The sequence below is a fragment of the Bos taurus genome, chromosome 8, assembly GCF_002263795.3.
Source record: "Bos taurus isolate L1 Dominette 01449 registration number 42190680 breed Hereford chromosome 8, ARS-UCD2.0, whole genome shotgun sequence".
Lineage (NCBI taxonomy): Eukaryota > Metazoa > Chordata > Mammalia > Artiodactyla > Bovidae > Bos > Bos taurus.
In genome coordinates, this window is record NC_037335.1 from 62476114 (window position 1) to 62492383 (window position 16270).

At 44.2% G+C, this 16270-nt stretch overlaps 1 protein-coding gene across 2 annotated transcripts in view; it reads left to right on the plus strand.

The window, feature by feature from the left end:
- The first annotated feature begins 321 nt into the window (after positions 1-321).
- Positions 322-16270, plus strand: part of LOC507550 (uncharacterized) — a 43513-nt gene continuing 27564 nt past the window's right edge. The window contains 2 exon segments of one of the 2 annotated variants that reach the window (NM_001098903.2): positions 322-433; positions 16079-16154. In NM_001098903.2, coding sequence (NP_001092373.1) covers positions 414-433; positions 16079-16154 — 96 coding nt within the window. In that variant the 5' untranslated portion in view covers positions 322-413. 2 annotated transcript variants of the gene reach the window in all.

The window sequence follows — 16270 nt, forward strand, 5'->3', positions numbered from 1 at the left end:
GTAATAATTTTTACAGCTAGCTAAAGAGGCCTCAGCTGCTGAACAAAGCTTCAGTATCTCAAGGATCCAGTGCCCACAGCCAGCAGGTACTAAAAAAGATTGCAGGAGTCTCAGAAAGAGAAAATAGGAAGGAAGTTCCTGATTTTGAATGAGAAAGCATGGGAAGGGTGGAAGAGCCAAAGAATAGCCAGTAGTGTTCCCAAACAAGGAAGGAGGCCACCACATACTGTCATTTCTCTGGTAAATATTTGACTATATGTTTGTTTTTCTCTGAGGAATTTTGGATGATGTGACATAAACTGGGCAGAACATCAGAATATCAGAAGCACTCAACAAGAGGCCAGAGAAGCCCAAAGAACAATTCAGAGAAGCAGATTGCTAACCAGGGTGGCAAGCAGTGCTTTTCCACCAAGATGTTTCCTCCAAATGCAAGGTGAGTTATCAGGGCCCAGCTTGAAACAAGTCATGCTGGACAATAGAGTTTTCCTGGCAACTGTCTTCTTTTTTAATTAAAAAAGTAACTTTTTACTTTTGTACAGTTGAAGTACAGTTGATGTACAACATTAATTATAGTTGCACAGTGTAGTGATTTATAATTTTTAAAGGTTATACTCTATTTATAGTTATAGAATACAGACTATATTCCATGTGAAAGTGAAGTCGCTCAGTCGTATCCGACTCTTTGTGACCCCATGGACTGTAACCTACCAGGCTCCTCCATCCATGGGCTTTTCCAGGCAAGGGTACTGGAGTGGGGTGCCATCGCCTTCTCTGGGGGATCTTCCTGACCCAGGGCTCGAACCCAGGTCTCCTGCATTGCAGGCAGACGCTTTACTGTCTGAGCTAGTAGGGAAGCCCTATATTCCCTATATTGTACAATATATCCTTGTAGTTTATTTTATGCATAATAGTTTGTACCTCTTAATTTCCTACCCCTGTTTTGCCTCTCTCCCCTTCCTTCTCGCCACTGCGTGCATGCAGGCGTCAAGTCATTTCAGTCGTGTCCGACTCTTTGCAACCCTATGGACCATAGCCAGCTAGGCTCCTCTGTCCATGAGATTCTCTAGGGAAGAATACCAGAGTGGGTTGCTACGCCCTTCTCCAGGGGATCTCCTCCACCCAGGATCAAAGCCACATCTTTTATGTCTCCTGCATTGGCAGACAGGTTCTTTATGACTGGTGCCACCTGTGAAGCCCTCCCTCTCACCACTGGTAACCACTAATTTGTTCTCTATATCTATGGGTCTGGCTTTTTGTTGCTGTTGTTGTTATATTAACTAGTTTGTTGTATTTTTTAGATTCTACGTATACAGGATATCAACTGATATTTGTCTTTCTCTGTCTGACTTATTTCACTTAGCGTAACTTCCAAGTCCATCCATATTGTTGCAAATGGCAAACATTTTGTCCTTTTTGTGGCTGAACAGGATATCTTCTTTATCCATTCATCTGATGATGGACACTTGAGTTGCTTCCATGTCTTGGCTGTTGTGAATAGCACTGCTACAAACATTGTGGTGCGTGTATCTTTTCAACTTAGTGTGTTTGTTGTTTTCAGATATGTAGCCAAAAGTGAAATTGCTAGGTCATATGGTAGTCTATTTTTAGTTTTTTGAGAAACCTGGTGACTGTCTTTGTTATTGGTGATTCATGGAACTGGGAAGAAGGCATGGTTTATGTAATTTGGCAGGGGGCACTGAGCAGAGAACCACAGGTAGGTTCTTGGGTCAGTGAACAGATTTCAGTTTGTCTTCATTCTGAAGTACAGAATGGGAAGATCCCAGAGGATCTGGGTTTGGAACCTGGCTCTGTAGTTTCTAGTAGATCTTAAAGCCTCAGTTTCCTCATCTATTAATTAGTTTCCTCACTTATTAACCCCTGTCCTAACCCACAGCTTTGTGAAGATCATATGAAAAAATAATATGAAAGGCATTTGAGAGCTGTAAAGTCATGTCTAGACGTCATGAATTAAGAATTCTCACTCAAACATTTAAACTTAAACATTTCATCTTCAGTTCAGTTCAGTCTCTCAGTCGTGTCCGACTCTTTGCGACCTCATGAATTGCAGCACGACAGGTCTCCCTGTCCATCACCAACTCCCGGAGTTCACCCAAACTCACGTCCATCGAGTCGGTGATGCCATCCAGCCATCTCATCCTCTGTCGTCCCCTTCTCCTCCTGCCCCCAATCCCTCCCAGCGTCAGGGTCTTTTCCAATGAGTCAACTCTTCACATGAGGTGGCCAAAGTACTGGAGTTTCAGCTTTAGCATCATTTCTTCCAAAGAAATCCCAGGGCTGATCTCCTTTAGAATGGACTGGTTTGATCTCCTTACAGTCCAAGGGACTCTCAAGAGTCTTCTCCAACACCACAGTTCAAAAGCATCAAACATTTCATCTTAAATGATTCTAAAACTAAAAAGACTACTCAAAAAGTAGAACCATTGCTTCCTGGTATCAGGGGATTCTCCGTTTAGATTGTTGCAAGATGTTATTGTGGGGAAGGAAAAAATAATATTTCCTCTATCCTTCTAGGTTCTTGACAAAGATACTCCTATAATAAAAAAAGATTAACAGGAGATAAACAAAAATTTAATAACATGTATACCTTCTGTATGGGCTCCCCAGGTGGTGCTAGTTGTAAAGAACCTGACAGCCGATGCAGGAGATGTAAAAGGCACAAGTTTGATTACTGGGTTGGGAAGATCTCCTGGAGGAGGGCATGGTAACCCACTCCAGGATTCTTGCCTGGAGAATCCCATGGACAGAGGAGCCCGGCAGGCTACAGTCCCTGGAGTCGCACAGAGTTGGACATGACTGGAGCAACTTAGCACACGTGCACGTGTACACCTCCTGAATACGTGGGAGATACCTAGGAAAACTGAGTTAACTCTCCCAAATGACTGAAGTTGTCACCCTAAATACCATCTTCAGCTAAAGACAAAAAAAGATGTTAGGGTGAGGAGTCAGTTATTAGGAAAAGCACAGTAAACAAGGGTAAGGTTATGAAAGAAATAAAAATGAACGGTGCTTTTTAGGACAGTTAGGAATGGAAGGGAGCAAAAAAAAAAGGGGGGGGCCTTTGTCTTCTTCAATCACCCATTTTTCGCATGGTAACTCTGCTTGAACTTGCCAAACATGGGTGAAAACACTTCCATACACTCTCTCCAAAAAGGGGGTAGCTACCAGATGCAGACCATTCTTCTCTGAACAGTAAGCTCCAATTGAAGGGGTAAGGTCAAGGCAAAGGAGAATAAACAGAGATCTGGACACCCAGAGGAGGAAACAGGGAGGCCCTGGGAGGAGATGGAACAAAGAACCAGGCCAGAGACGAAAGGCCAGTCAATAGCTCATCTTAAAGTTATCACGTGTGTTTGAGTCCCACCAAGAACAAGTGATAGTCTCCCTCTGACTGGTGTTCTCTGAGGATCCAGTGAGACCTTGGTGATGAGGGTTCTTTATAAACTGTAAAGCTCTGTTATTTACTACAGTGCCCTGCTCAAGACAGGAAAATTCTTGCAGTCCTTCTGCCCTGGGAAAGAGCTCTGTTCCCAACTTGGCTGAGCCGATTCTGTCTCTCTGAGTCAGTTGACCAGCTGGTTAAACAGTGGAGCCAAGACACCCAGCCAGGAGTCCAGCTCCTTGGTTCTGTGGCTCCTGTGTCTCTTGATAATGTCAGACCCCACATCCAGGAGGGACCCCAGGGTCTGCTGGGGGCCAGGCTGCTGCCTGGAATACTCCACTCCCACCTCATGAAACAGCATCTGTGGCAGGTATTCGTAGGGAAGGTGGAAGCAGGCCTGAGGCCTAGCAAGCATGGTACTTCTCAGTTAACAAATCACCATTCCTATCCGTTCTCTAAGGATCTAGGAAAGTGCTGGCATCCCATCCATTCTACAGATAAAGCAACCAAGGATTCAGCAGGAGAAATGATTCACCCCAGCTCACGAGGTTTATAACTCCAAATCCCAGGCTTTTCCTCTGGGTAGATCTGAGGACTCACAAGTGCATGAAAACAGCCCATAGTCACCCTCTGATGGAGGTTACCAACCAGAGCTGATCGTCCCCAGCTGTACATGCATGAGTGTTCAGTCACTTCAGTCGTGTCTCACTATTTGCTACCCCGTGGACTGTAGCCCATCAGGCTCCTCTGTCCATGGGACTCTCTAGGCAAGAAGACAGGAGTGGGTTGCCATGCCCTCCTCCAAGGGAGATTCCTGAGCCAGGAATCGAAGCCGAATCTCTTGCATCTCCTGCATTGCAGGCATTCTTTACCTACTAAGTCACCTGGGAAGCCTCATCCTAGCTGTACAGCAAGGTCCAGATGAGTAGTCCAGGGAGTAGTCATGGCAAAGGAGAAAAAAACTGATTTGGACACACAGAGAAGACAGACAGCGGCCCTGGGGAAAAAATGGAATCAAAACAGGATATCAGTGTGGCTCTCATTGTAGAACTTCTCCTGATTCTCAGAGAGTCACTGAGAGCAACAGACAGGGACAGAGCAGCAAGCAATGGAGAGAGAAACAGACAGAAGGGCACATGGGACTGACTTTCTGGGGAAGCTGTCAGAGGCAAGCCTGAGGGGGATGCAGACTCTGCCGCTCACTAGCTGGGAAGCCTGGATGTGTTTCCTTACCTTCTGCTGCTTCCGTTTTCTCATAGGTGAAATGGGGGTGATGATAGTACCTCTCACAGGGCTATCATGAAGCTGAAATTAGTTAATAAAAGCATATCCTTGAGGAATAGCTTGACATACTGTAGGCCCTTGAGAAAGGTTAACTTTCCATCTATCCATTTAGGAAGCATTAGTGGGCACCAGGGTTTCCCTGGTGGCTCAGATAGTAAAGAATCTGCCTGCAACTTGGGGGACCTGGGTTTGATCCCTTGACTGGGAGGATCCCCTGGAGGAAGGCATGGCAACCCATTCCAGTATTCTTGCCTGGAGAATCCCATGGAAAGAGGAGCCTGGTGGGCTACAGTCCATGAGGTTGAAAAGAGTTGGACACGACTGAATGACTAAGAATAGTGGGCACCTGTCGTTGCCACATGCCAGGTCAGGAGCTGAGCACATGAGAATAATGAGGAAGGTCCCTGCCCCTAGGGAGCACCTCCTCTAGTGGGGGACACAGATGTATGAAGACTTTTCCACAAAGTGGGCTCCCTGCTGTGATTGTGGACTGAGTCCCACGCAGTCCAACTATCTCAGTTCACAAGTAACCAAACTGAGACCCTGGGCTCATCTGAGACTAGGAAGCCACGGCACTTTTAGGAGCAGGGCTGGGTGGGCTCAAAGTGGTATTTCCTGGCCAGGTGCCTTTGCATGAGGGCCTCAGAGGAGGCTGGCAGCTCTGGAGGACAGAGGGGCCATTCTGGGCAAGATTGCTGTGTTCTTCCCGCCCTGCTCCCCACAACCTGTAGCATGGAGCGGGACATTGATCACGGGGCCAGGTGTGCAGAGCACTCAGGCTACTGGTTAACCAGGTGAAGGACTTCAGTCCACTGTGTGATCAGGAACCCAGGGCGGGGGAGTTCCAGACACTCCCTCACCTAGCAGGAGGCCAGGGACGCCAGGTCAGCTGCCCATGGATTGGAGCTGAGGGGGCACTCAGTCTGGAGAGGGCTGACCCCAGATGCTCTGAGGACAGAGGAGCAGATGGGGTCTGGCATATGAGGAGGTAGAAACAGCCAGTGAGAGTCCCTCTCCAACCCAAGAAAGAAAACTTTTCTTTGGTCCAAAAGCAAGGAATTGTACTGATAGAATAGATTATCACACACAATTTACAAATAACAAATATACAATGATCTTTCTTGCAAACTGCACAGACCCAATTAAATCTCACAGAATGCTTTCATTGATTTTTGCCAGAACTCTTGTATATGTAGTCAACCTGCCATTGACCCATGAGTTTATTTCCGACATGAGTGTTGGTTGATATATTTATTGACATTAATGAGTAAGACAAACGTGCAACAGTGGAAACAAGGTGTGAGTCAGAATTTCATTTTCCAGAAACTCTTTTTTGGATGAATGAGATAAGAATTTTAAATTCTAGAAGAATATTTCCTTTTTTTTTTTGCTGTTCATAATGTAATGGCTACAAACATGTTTAAAGTTAATCTGCCTTGTTAACATTTTCTCTGTCACTTTCTAGACAGTCTCAGAACATAAATCAGAGCCTGATTTGTAGTGCTCCCCCATCTCCCTGGTGTAAGTACTCCCAGCCTGGCTGATTTCAAGCTAATGATGTGATGTCGCTGAATGGAGGTGTGAAGGGAGGCACGGGAGTAGCACAATCCATAACATAGAGTTTTCATCCTGCACATATAACAGATGTAGATAACCTCCAGAGATAAATCACAGCAAAAGGTAGCAAAGTAATTAGGAGGTGATGGGTTTTCAGGCTTTACTACTTTCCTTTTTAATAATTTATTTAATTATGCATTTGTATATTTTAATTTTTACCAATGGTGGTGTTTACAAACTAGCTTGCAAAATTCCTGATAATGTGACAGTCCTAAGCTGATACAAGCCAGCTTGAGCATACTATCACATCTGCCTCCAGCTCCAGGCAGGACTAGGAGGAGACTGTGTGTTAGGGGATTGAAGGGATTCACAGAGGTGGGGCTGGACTGACCCCAGAGACCCTGGCACACAGGCCACCTCATTGCTGGAGGCATCACATGGACAGGCATGCTCATGCACACACATGCACACACACACACACAAACACACTGCACACACCTCTTCCTCCTTCTCAACCCTTCTCTGCTCTCAGCAGTGGGAACCAGTTCCCTTTTTTCTGCCCCCAGGATGGCCGGTGCCACACTCACAGAGCACCTTGAGCTGGACTCGAAATAACCTGGGCTTTGTGATGTTTTCTGCTCACTGGCCTTCTTTGGGCCTCAACTTCCTGAGGGAAGTTCCCATGGAATTTAACAAACATGCCCTAATCCTGTCTGTGCCAGGTGCTGGGCTGGATTTAGGATCAGAGATGAGTCAGCCGCAGCCCAGAAGGTCAGCGAACTCTCGGAGCTCTGAGGAGCCACGTGAGCTAGCAGCGGGGGCTGGGAGGATGGTGTCATACAGCGGTGCCTGGCTCCCAGCCTCGCCTCCTCCTGGGCCAGTTAGAAAACCTCTCCTGGCTCCAGTTCCTCATTTTGAAAAGGAGCTATTACAATCTGCTTAATGGTATGGACCTAACAGAAGGAGAAGATATTATGAAGAGATGGCAAGAATACACAGAAGAACTGTACAAAAAAGATCTTCACGACCCAGATAATCACGATGGTGTGATCACTCACCTAGAGCCAGACATCCTGGAATGTGAAGTCAAGTGGGCCTTTGCCGGAGCCAGCCGGCAAAGTCGATCAGGTCCCGAGAACGTGCACGGCGGGGCTAAGAAAGAAACTAAAGCAAGAGACTACAAAGATGGGGTCGAGAGGTTCAGACATGTCACCACGAAGGGACGCAGTCTGACACCAACTTTTTTCAACATCTCGTATTTATACAGAAAAGCGCGAGAAAGACAAGACAGTTGACATTTTTTCTTGGTTGGCCTATACATCTTACAGTCACAAGAAATCTTGAGAGCATGGGAATGGCTCCCTGTTATTATTTCTTACACCAGATAACATTTCTCTGTGCATGAGAAGTTTGCACAGAGCTCCAGGTGCCTGCAGTAAATAAGCGCCTAATCTCTGGGGTGGCGGGACAGAGAGCTATGTTTGCAAGCAAACCCTCAAGGACTGAGGCAGCTCCCAGAGCTGTGTCCTTCAGACAAAGGACCCCGTTCTCACGGGCAGCTCCCCGCAGGCCTTAGAAAGCATCACTATGAACAAAGCTAGTGGAGGTGATGGAATTCCAGTGGAGCTATTCCAAATCCTGAAAGATGATGCTGTGAAAGTGCTGCACTCAATATGCCAGCAAATTTGGAAAACTCAGCAGTGGCCACAGGACTGGAAAAGGTCAGTTTTCATTCCAATCCCAAAGAAAGGCAATTCCAAAGAATGCTCAAACTACCGCACAATTGCACTTATCTCACATGCTAGTAAAGTAATGCTCAAAATTCTCCAAGCCAGGCTTCAGCAATACGTGAACCGTGAACTTCTGGATGTTCAAGCTGGTTTTAGAAAAGGCAGAGGAACCAGAGATCAAATTGCCAACATCCGCTGGATCATTGAAAAAGCAAGAGAGTTCCAGAAAAGCATCTATTTCTGCTTTATTGACTATGCCAAAGCCTTTGACTGTGTGGATCACAATAAACTGTGGAAAATTCTGAAAGAGATGGGAATACCAGACCACCTGACCTGCCTCTTGAGAAATTTGTATGCAGGTCAGGAAGCAACAGTTTGAACTGGACATGGAACAACAGACTGGTTCCAAATAGGAAAAGGAGTTCATCAAGACTGTATATTGTCACCCTGTTTATTTAACTTATATGCAGAGTACATCATGAGAAATGCTGGGCTGGAAGAAACACAAACTGGAATCAAGATTGCTGGGAGAAATATCAATAACCTCAGATATGCAGATGACACCACCTTTATGGCAGAAAGTGAAGAGGAACTAAAAAGCCTCTTGATGAAAGTGAAAGTGGAGAGTGAAAAAGTTGGCTTAAATCTCAGCATTCAGAAAATGAAGATCATGGCATCTGGTCCCATCACTTCATGGAAAATAGATGGGGAAATAGTGGAAACAGTGTCAGACTTTATTTTTTGGGGCTCCAAAATCACTGCAGATGGTGACTGCAGCCATGAAATTAAAAGACGCTTACTCCTTGGAAGGAAAGTTATGACCAACCTAGATAGCATATTCAAAAGCAGAGACATTACTTTGCCAACAAAGGTCTGTCTAGTCAAGGCTATGGTTTTTCCAGTGGTCATGTATGGATGTGAGAGTTGGACTGTGAAGAAGGCTGAGTGCCAAAGAATTGAGGCTTTTGAACTGTGGTGTTGGAGAAGACTCTTGAGAGTCCCTTGGACTGCAAGGAGATCCAACCAGTCCATTCTGAAGGAGATCAGCCCTGGGATTTCTTTGGAAGGAATGATGCTAAAGTTGAAACTCCAGTACTTTGGCCACCTCATGTGAAGAGTTGACTCATTGGAAAAGACTCTGATGCTGGGAGGGATTGGGGGCAGGAGGAGAAGGGGATGACAGAGGATGAGATGGCTGGATGGCATCACTGACTTGATGGACGTGAGTCTGAGTGAACTCCGGGAGTTGGTGATGGACAGGGAGGCCTGGCGTGCTTCGATTCATGGGGTTGCAAAGAGTCGGACACGACTGAGTAACTGATCTGATCTGACTTGTAAAGACTACATAAGATAACATAAAATAGCAGAATTCCTAAGGAGATAGTGATACACAATAAAGTAACATCAATCGATAAAAGCTATTGTCATATGTTTGATGACCATAGAGTGATAACATTAGGACCAAAGGAAGCAGGACTGTGGGGCACAGAGACACCGTACTGCCCCCAGCAGGCGATCAGCACAGGAGCGTCAGAGAAAGAAGTTAGGAATGCAGATGACCTGTGCGCTAGATGTACCAGGTCTGTGTCATTGCTTGGACTCATCCTCATTACTTTTAATTTTCAATCTTTATTTTTTATTTATTAAACAATTTTTAAATTTTCTATCTTTTTAATTAATGAAAGATTTATAATTAATACCCCATCATAGAACAAATCTTGCATATTTTCACTTTATGCTGATTCTTGGGCAACTTCCCTTCAGAATGGTGTTTCATTGCTCTGGGACCTGAGCAAAAAACCTCCAGTCTTTTCCCTGATTACAAAACCCAGTCATTCATTCAGCGTATGTTCATTGCTGTCTACTTTGTGTTAAGCACTGTTCTAAGCAGTTGCCAAGCACTACATCTATGCAGTACCCTTGGAAAATTCAGGAAAATCACTTTTAACAAGTAGAATGGACTCAAATCCCACTACACAGAGATAACCACTCTTCACAACTTGGGATCATGTTGTTTTATAATATGTTTCCCTTAACAATATATCACAAACACAGTTCCAAGCTGTCATCTGTGGAAATTAGATTTTCTACACTTGAGGGTGCTGTTTTGTGGCTCACCCCTCAACAGATCTGCCCCAACAGCCCTGGACCCATTAGGAAATAGTGTGAGTCTCAGAGACCAAGAAGGGGGTCTCAGTGGCCTTCTAACTTGGGTTGACCCCAAGTCAAGGTCACCTGTTCATGCTGGAGGGGACGCATAGATAGAGCCCTTATTTAGAGAGCTCCACTCTCTACTGTCTCTGAGCTCACCTGCTTCTAGCCACTGCCAGACTAACTCTCGTCTCAGCCCTCCAAGCAGGAGACAGGTCCAGCAGTGAATATGTGCAGGCAGAGTCACCCCACAGAAAGAGGTCTGTGGGTCTGTATATTCTGACATGAGAAATTGCCCTTCTTTAATAAAAATCTTTTCCTTTCTTTTATTGATTAAATGAAGAAATCAATCAAATCAGACAACTTTAGTCTGGTCCCATTTTTGCTTGAAACTACAGGTTACAAAAACATGATTATGGAAGGGAAAAGGGCTTGTATTAGTACTTTTTACATTTGTAAATATTCTGAATATTTTACGATAAGCATATATTACATTTAAAATGTTAAGAACACATAGGAGGGAGGGAGGGAGGAAGAATGAAATTTTTAGCATTCTAATACATGTCCCCAGTCATCTCTCTGATTATTTCCTTAGTGTATATTTTTTAGAATTAGGATTCCTAGAAGTGGAATTGCTGTATTTTAACAGCTCTCGGTATATACTGCAAAATTAATCAACAGAATGGCTATATCTCCTTGCACTTTGATTACCAGTAAATGAATACCAACTTGTCTTGACCTTCAGTAATTCTGAGTAGTATTGTCAATAACTCCCACTTTAATAGCTAAGACAGGGTCTTCTCTGGAGGTCCAGTGTTGTCCTAATAGTCCGGAAGCGAGTGATGAGAATGAAGACAGAACACAAAATCTGGTGCAATGGGTCAGGGGACCTGCAGCCTCTATTGGACTGAGGTGCAGAGTCCACTCTGAGTCCAGCTTTTATTCCGAATTGCAGACTACAAGACTTTTTTTATCTTATCTTTCCCAAGACACTACACTGACAGTCCAGATCCCCTTGTTTTTACCCCAGGCCTCTCACTTTTGGGCTAGTCTCGGAAACAATTAGCGAGTGCATAGGCAACGTTCATGCCTGATGCTGACCCGAAGTTACAAGGTCCATTCTTTCATGATCCCAGTCATACTCCCTTCTGGGTCTGGCCTTGGGGGGTTGTAACAAGGAGATGATTCTTAAGAAAACCATGACAGATTATCATTAACACAATTTCTTTTATATATATATATATATATATATATATATATATATATATATGTGTGTGTGTGTGTGTGTGTGTGTATATATATATTTACAATTTCTTAATATATGCTGTTTTTCCAGGTGCTATTTCTGTGGAATTTCTCAAGGCTGTGAAAGTACATTGTTAGGAATTCCCAGTACATCTTCCCCCCTTCTGTTTTTTCAGGAGTAGATACACCGTCTGAGCATAGTCCAAATCTTTTTCTTCATCAATTCTTGTGCATCTGAGGACTAGACACAAAACAGTTAAAGACATACATCCTGATATTATAGTACCAAGCAAGCCTCCTCCTAAAGTTCTAATCCACATCATGGGGTTAAGTTTATGTAAGCTTTCCTCAATTTCTTCAAATAAATCAGTTTCTGGGAGTAATTGTAAGTGAGCATTCTGCATACTAGAAATAGTAGCCGTAATTGGGAAATATCTAAGGATAAATTATTACGAACATGTCTTCTCAAATGTTTAAATGATTGATCCCAAGTATATTCACTTTGGTTATATTTGTGAGGTGTGACACAAAATGAAGAGATATTCCAATCACACTTAAGATGAAATTGCGATTTAAAATTTTGTACTTCGTCCCCTAGTAGGAGAACTGCATTTTCTAAATCAATCAATCGTTCATTAATTTCTTGGTCTATGTGGGTTTGACTTCCCCAGGCAGAACTTGCATCTTGGTGCCACTGCTGTACAAATGTAGTCGCTTGTATAGTCTGATGCAATGCCACTCCAGCTACTGCTGCGGTCAGGGCTATAGCGATAATTCCCACAATAGCTGCTATAAGGAGTCCAATAAACTTTTGAAACGTTGTAGTACTTTCTTTATAACCTTTAAAAGGGCATGTGTTTCAGGAGAGCCTTCCCAAGGTCTGGTTTGATTTACTGGAAGCCATATTCCCAATCTCCTTCTTAATGTAACAAATGAGTGATTAGAATTATAAAGTGAAGAATTTAAGCAAGTGTATAATTTGCAGTCCTGGCAAGAAAGTTCTTGTACACTTCCATTGATAGAAACTGTTCCTTTCAAGAGCACGTAAGAATCTCTCATGCAAGACTGAATATAAAATGTCCAGTTTGTACTGGTATTAAATATCAGTAAATAATGAGTTTTATCGGAATAATGTCCATTCCCAAATTTGGAATTTTTTAAGACTTAAAGCCAGTCTCCAAATCTCTCCTTGCCCTCCTCCTTTATCTGGTTGTGGGAAGGGGGATGGCATGCCACTAGCATGCCATGTAATTGGATGATCTGAATGAGTGGTAATATTAGTATGGTCAAAGACTTTATGCACCTGTCAATGCAGCCTTTTGTGAGGACTGTAGGACTGGTTTTTATGAGAGCGATTAGAGACTACATACCCCTTAGGGGACCAGTCCCATACAATTCCATAGGAACCATTAATCAAAATTACTCCCTCAGTCCAATAGAGGCCAGGTCCCCTGACCCATTGCACCAGATTTCCTGTTCTGTCTTCATTCTCGTCGCTCACTCCCAGACCATTAGGGCAACAGTCCAGTGGCTAATATTCCATGCTCCCAATGCAGGGGACCCAGGTTTAATCCTTGGTCAGGGAACAAAATCCTCCATGTCCCAACTTAGAGTTGACATGCTGCAACTGAAGATCCCACATACTGCAACAAAGACTGAAGACCCTGCACACTGCAGCTAAGACCCCGTGCAACCATGCAAATAGATAAACAGTAAAAATAGATAAGGCAGCATTTCATCTTAATTTCTCCTTTTATTACTAGTTGAAATTTTAAGAATTTATTGAATGTTGGTATTTCTTCCCTTGCTGGTGGCTTACTATTCTTTGGACAGTTTTGTTCTTGTGGTGTTTCAATTTGGGTCTTTATTTCATTTTTTTCTTTTCCTGTGATTTGTTGGAGTGATTGAATTTTTATTTCTTCTTATTCACTTTTTAGTACATTAATTTGCTTTCCATTTATATCCCTCTGGTAGCTAACTGTGGACTTTTAACATACTTACTTAGAATTATATTTTACTTACAAATCCCAGAAAAATAAAACAGATTTCTACACCATCCTCCTAAACATGACAAGAACTTGGTCATCATTTCACTTCCCTTTATATCCACGTGTGTTCCTACCCTTCCATGTGAGGTATCATCTGGTATTTCAACTCCAAATTGACATTTCAAACATTTTATTTCACAATAATTACTTATCTAGCTATTTCCCCCCTAATTCCTCCATTTGTTGTTGCTTTTAAATCCTTCCCCTTCCTCCTAGATTCGTTTTTCTTCTTAATTGAGAATTTTCTCCAGTATTTCTTTTAGAACAGGTCTTTTTGAGTCCTTGTGTTTCTAACAATGTGTGTGTTAATATATATGTGTGTGTGTTTAAAATTCTGTGCTCGGGAATAATGGGAAGTTTTGCTAATTTCTTTGCTTATTGTGACTTTTTGCATCCCTCTACTTCTTCCTAGGGGGCTTCCCTGGTGGCTCAGTGGTAAAGAATCTGCCTGCAGTGCAGGAGATGCAGGTCCGATCCCTGGGTCAAGAAAAGCCCCTGGAGAAGGAAATGACAACCCACTCCAGTATTCTTGCCTGGGAAATCCAATGGACAGAAGAGTCTGGCGGGCTACGGCCCATGGAGTTGCCAAGAGTTGGACATGGCTTAGTGACTAAACGGCAACAATATCTTCCTCCTAGGTTCATTCTTCTTGTGAACCATTTCCTCTACACTGTGTCTCAAAGAAGTTCTGTATTAGCTTTATTTCCTCAAGATACCACCTCTGTCCATCGAATTTTTGGCTCCCTTTCATAGTGTAATCTTTCCTCATGTTTGATGGTTCTAGACTGGGTGCTTATCTTTGTGATAGAGCTTTCCACTGGGATATTTATTTGGGATGGCAGCTGCTGCAGCAGCTAATACTAAAGTGTGCTTTCCGTGCAGCAGGGTAGAGGTGGGATGTGCCGATAGATGGGGTACCTCAGCAGCCGATCTTCATCCAAAGAGCCTGGTCCCTCCCAGGTGCCACCTGTGATCTGGGGCACTGCCTTTTCTCTCTGACGCATGTATACTATTCCCAGAGAGATAAACTCCTTGCCCCTGGCTGATCAGCATGATGAGAGGACCGTTGGGTCTGTGGCCCCCCAACTCTTCATTTTGTGGTCTGTCAGCAGCCCCCACCTGTGTCAGCCTCTTGCATGTGGATGCAGAGCACTTTTTTCGTGGTCACAGTCTGCAGCCATGCTGGCTAATGCTTTTTCTCTTTGATCTTGTCCTAATTGCACTCCATCATTGAGCATCTTCTAATAGTTTCTGTGTACCTGATAGACTTCTTTCCTGCTTTCAAATATGGCTATTTTTTCCTTTCTTTTAAAATTTGAGGCTTTTGTATAGGATGGGGAGACTGATGTATGTGCTTAATTTACCTTCCAAAAACTGGAGTTCTGATTTTTACAGTTCTGTCACATTTCTAACAGCATGAGTCCCCACCACCACTACCCCACCACTTCTAGGATATTCAGTCCTATGGTTTAGACATCACCATGGAGTACTGGAATTGCAAAGGATTTCAAGGGAATATGTTATGCTCTGGCTTCCCAGGTGGCAGTAGTTGTAAAGAACCTGCTTGCCAACGCAGGAGACAAGAGATGCGGGTTTGATCTCTAGGTGGAGAAGATTCCCCAGAGGAGTGCATGACAACCTGCTCCAGTATTCTTGCCCGGAGAATCCCATGGACAGAGGAGGCTGTCAGGCTGTATACGGTCTATGGGGTTGCAAAGAGTCGGACACGACTGAAGTGACTTAGCACCCACACACACATGTTATGTTCATGGGTTCCCCTGAGAAGTGCTCTTCCCTGAGACTTCTGAGGGGAAAGCTGGCCAGGAGGGAAGTCTGGGGAATGGCCAGATGGATGCTGCAGGAGTGGGGCACAGAGTGAGCAAGGATCTGGAGGGTGAGCATGTGCTGAGGTGGTGCAGTGCAAGTCAGAGTGGCGAGAAAAACTGTGCTGGGACCCCAAAGAGGAGCAGGTCCCTCTCAAAGAGGCCACAAGCCTGCTGGCATGTGTTTCAGACAGGAGACCCCAGCAGCCCTGTTCTGCAGGCTGTGAGGTCTGGAGAGGACAAAGTCCACAGCCTGCCGTCCAGATGACTGCTGTCCTGCCCCAGTAGCCTAGCAGTGAATCAGAGTGAGCAGATGCTTCTTGACCTCTGATTACAAAAAACCATGTCGAAAGACTGCTTTCCTGTGAAGTTTCTGGAGCTTAAGTCTCAGGACCTCTCACTTGCAGGACCCCACCAAGGCTCTGGGAGGGTGGGAGGCACCTTGGTTAACTGTTTACATGGTGATGTGTTTTCTTTAAAATATGAGCAGGTAAGATATTTTTGTAGTTTTATTTGAAAAGGACATCCAAATAATAAGCTTTGGGCTCCAAGGAAACCTGAATCTGTCCTGGACTATGTCACCAAGAAAAGAAGGAGTTAGAGCCAGTTAGTAGGACAGCTGTATAAATAATTAAGCTGGGGAAAGAGTTAAAGAAGACTAATCCACTTAGGGAAGACACATCACAGGTGAGCGGCACTGACTCAGAAAGTGACGTTAAAAAAGATCAGATGATCTCAGTGGGCTACAAGTCAAATTCCTGACAGTGATGCTCAAGGCTGAAGGGTCAATGACCACAACAGTGACTGATGATGTGAATGAGTATTTTGGCTGTTTTTCAGGACCAGGCAGCTAAACGGCACTTGTGACATCTCAGTGGACATGGAGCTCTTCCTCCATTACTCCCTCATCCCATCAGTAAGTGAAGGCAGAGGAGGGTCAGTGAGGGGAGAGAAGGGGAGCCGCCCCCCCCCCATACACAGGCTTCCACAGGGGTCTGAATAGGTCAGCAGAGACTTGCTGACTTACATTAT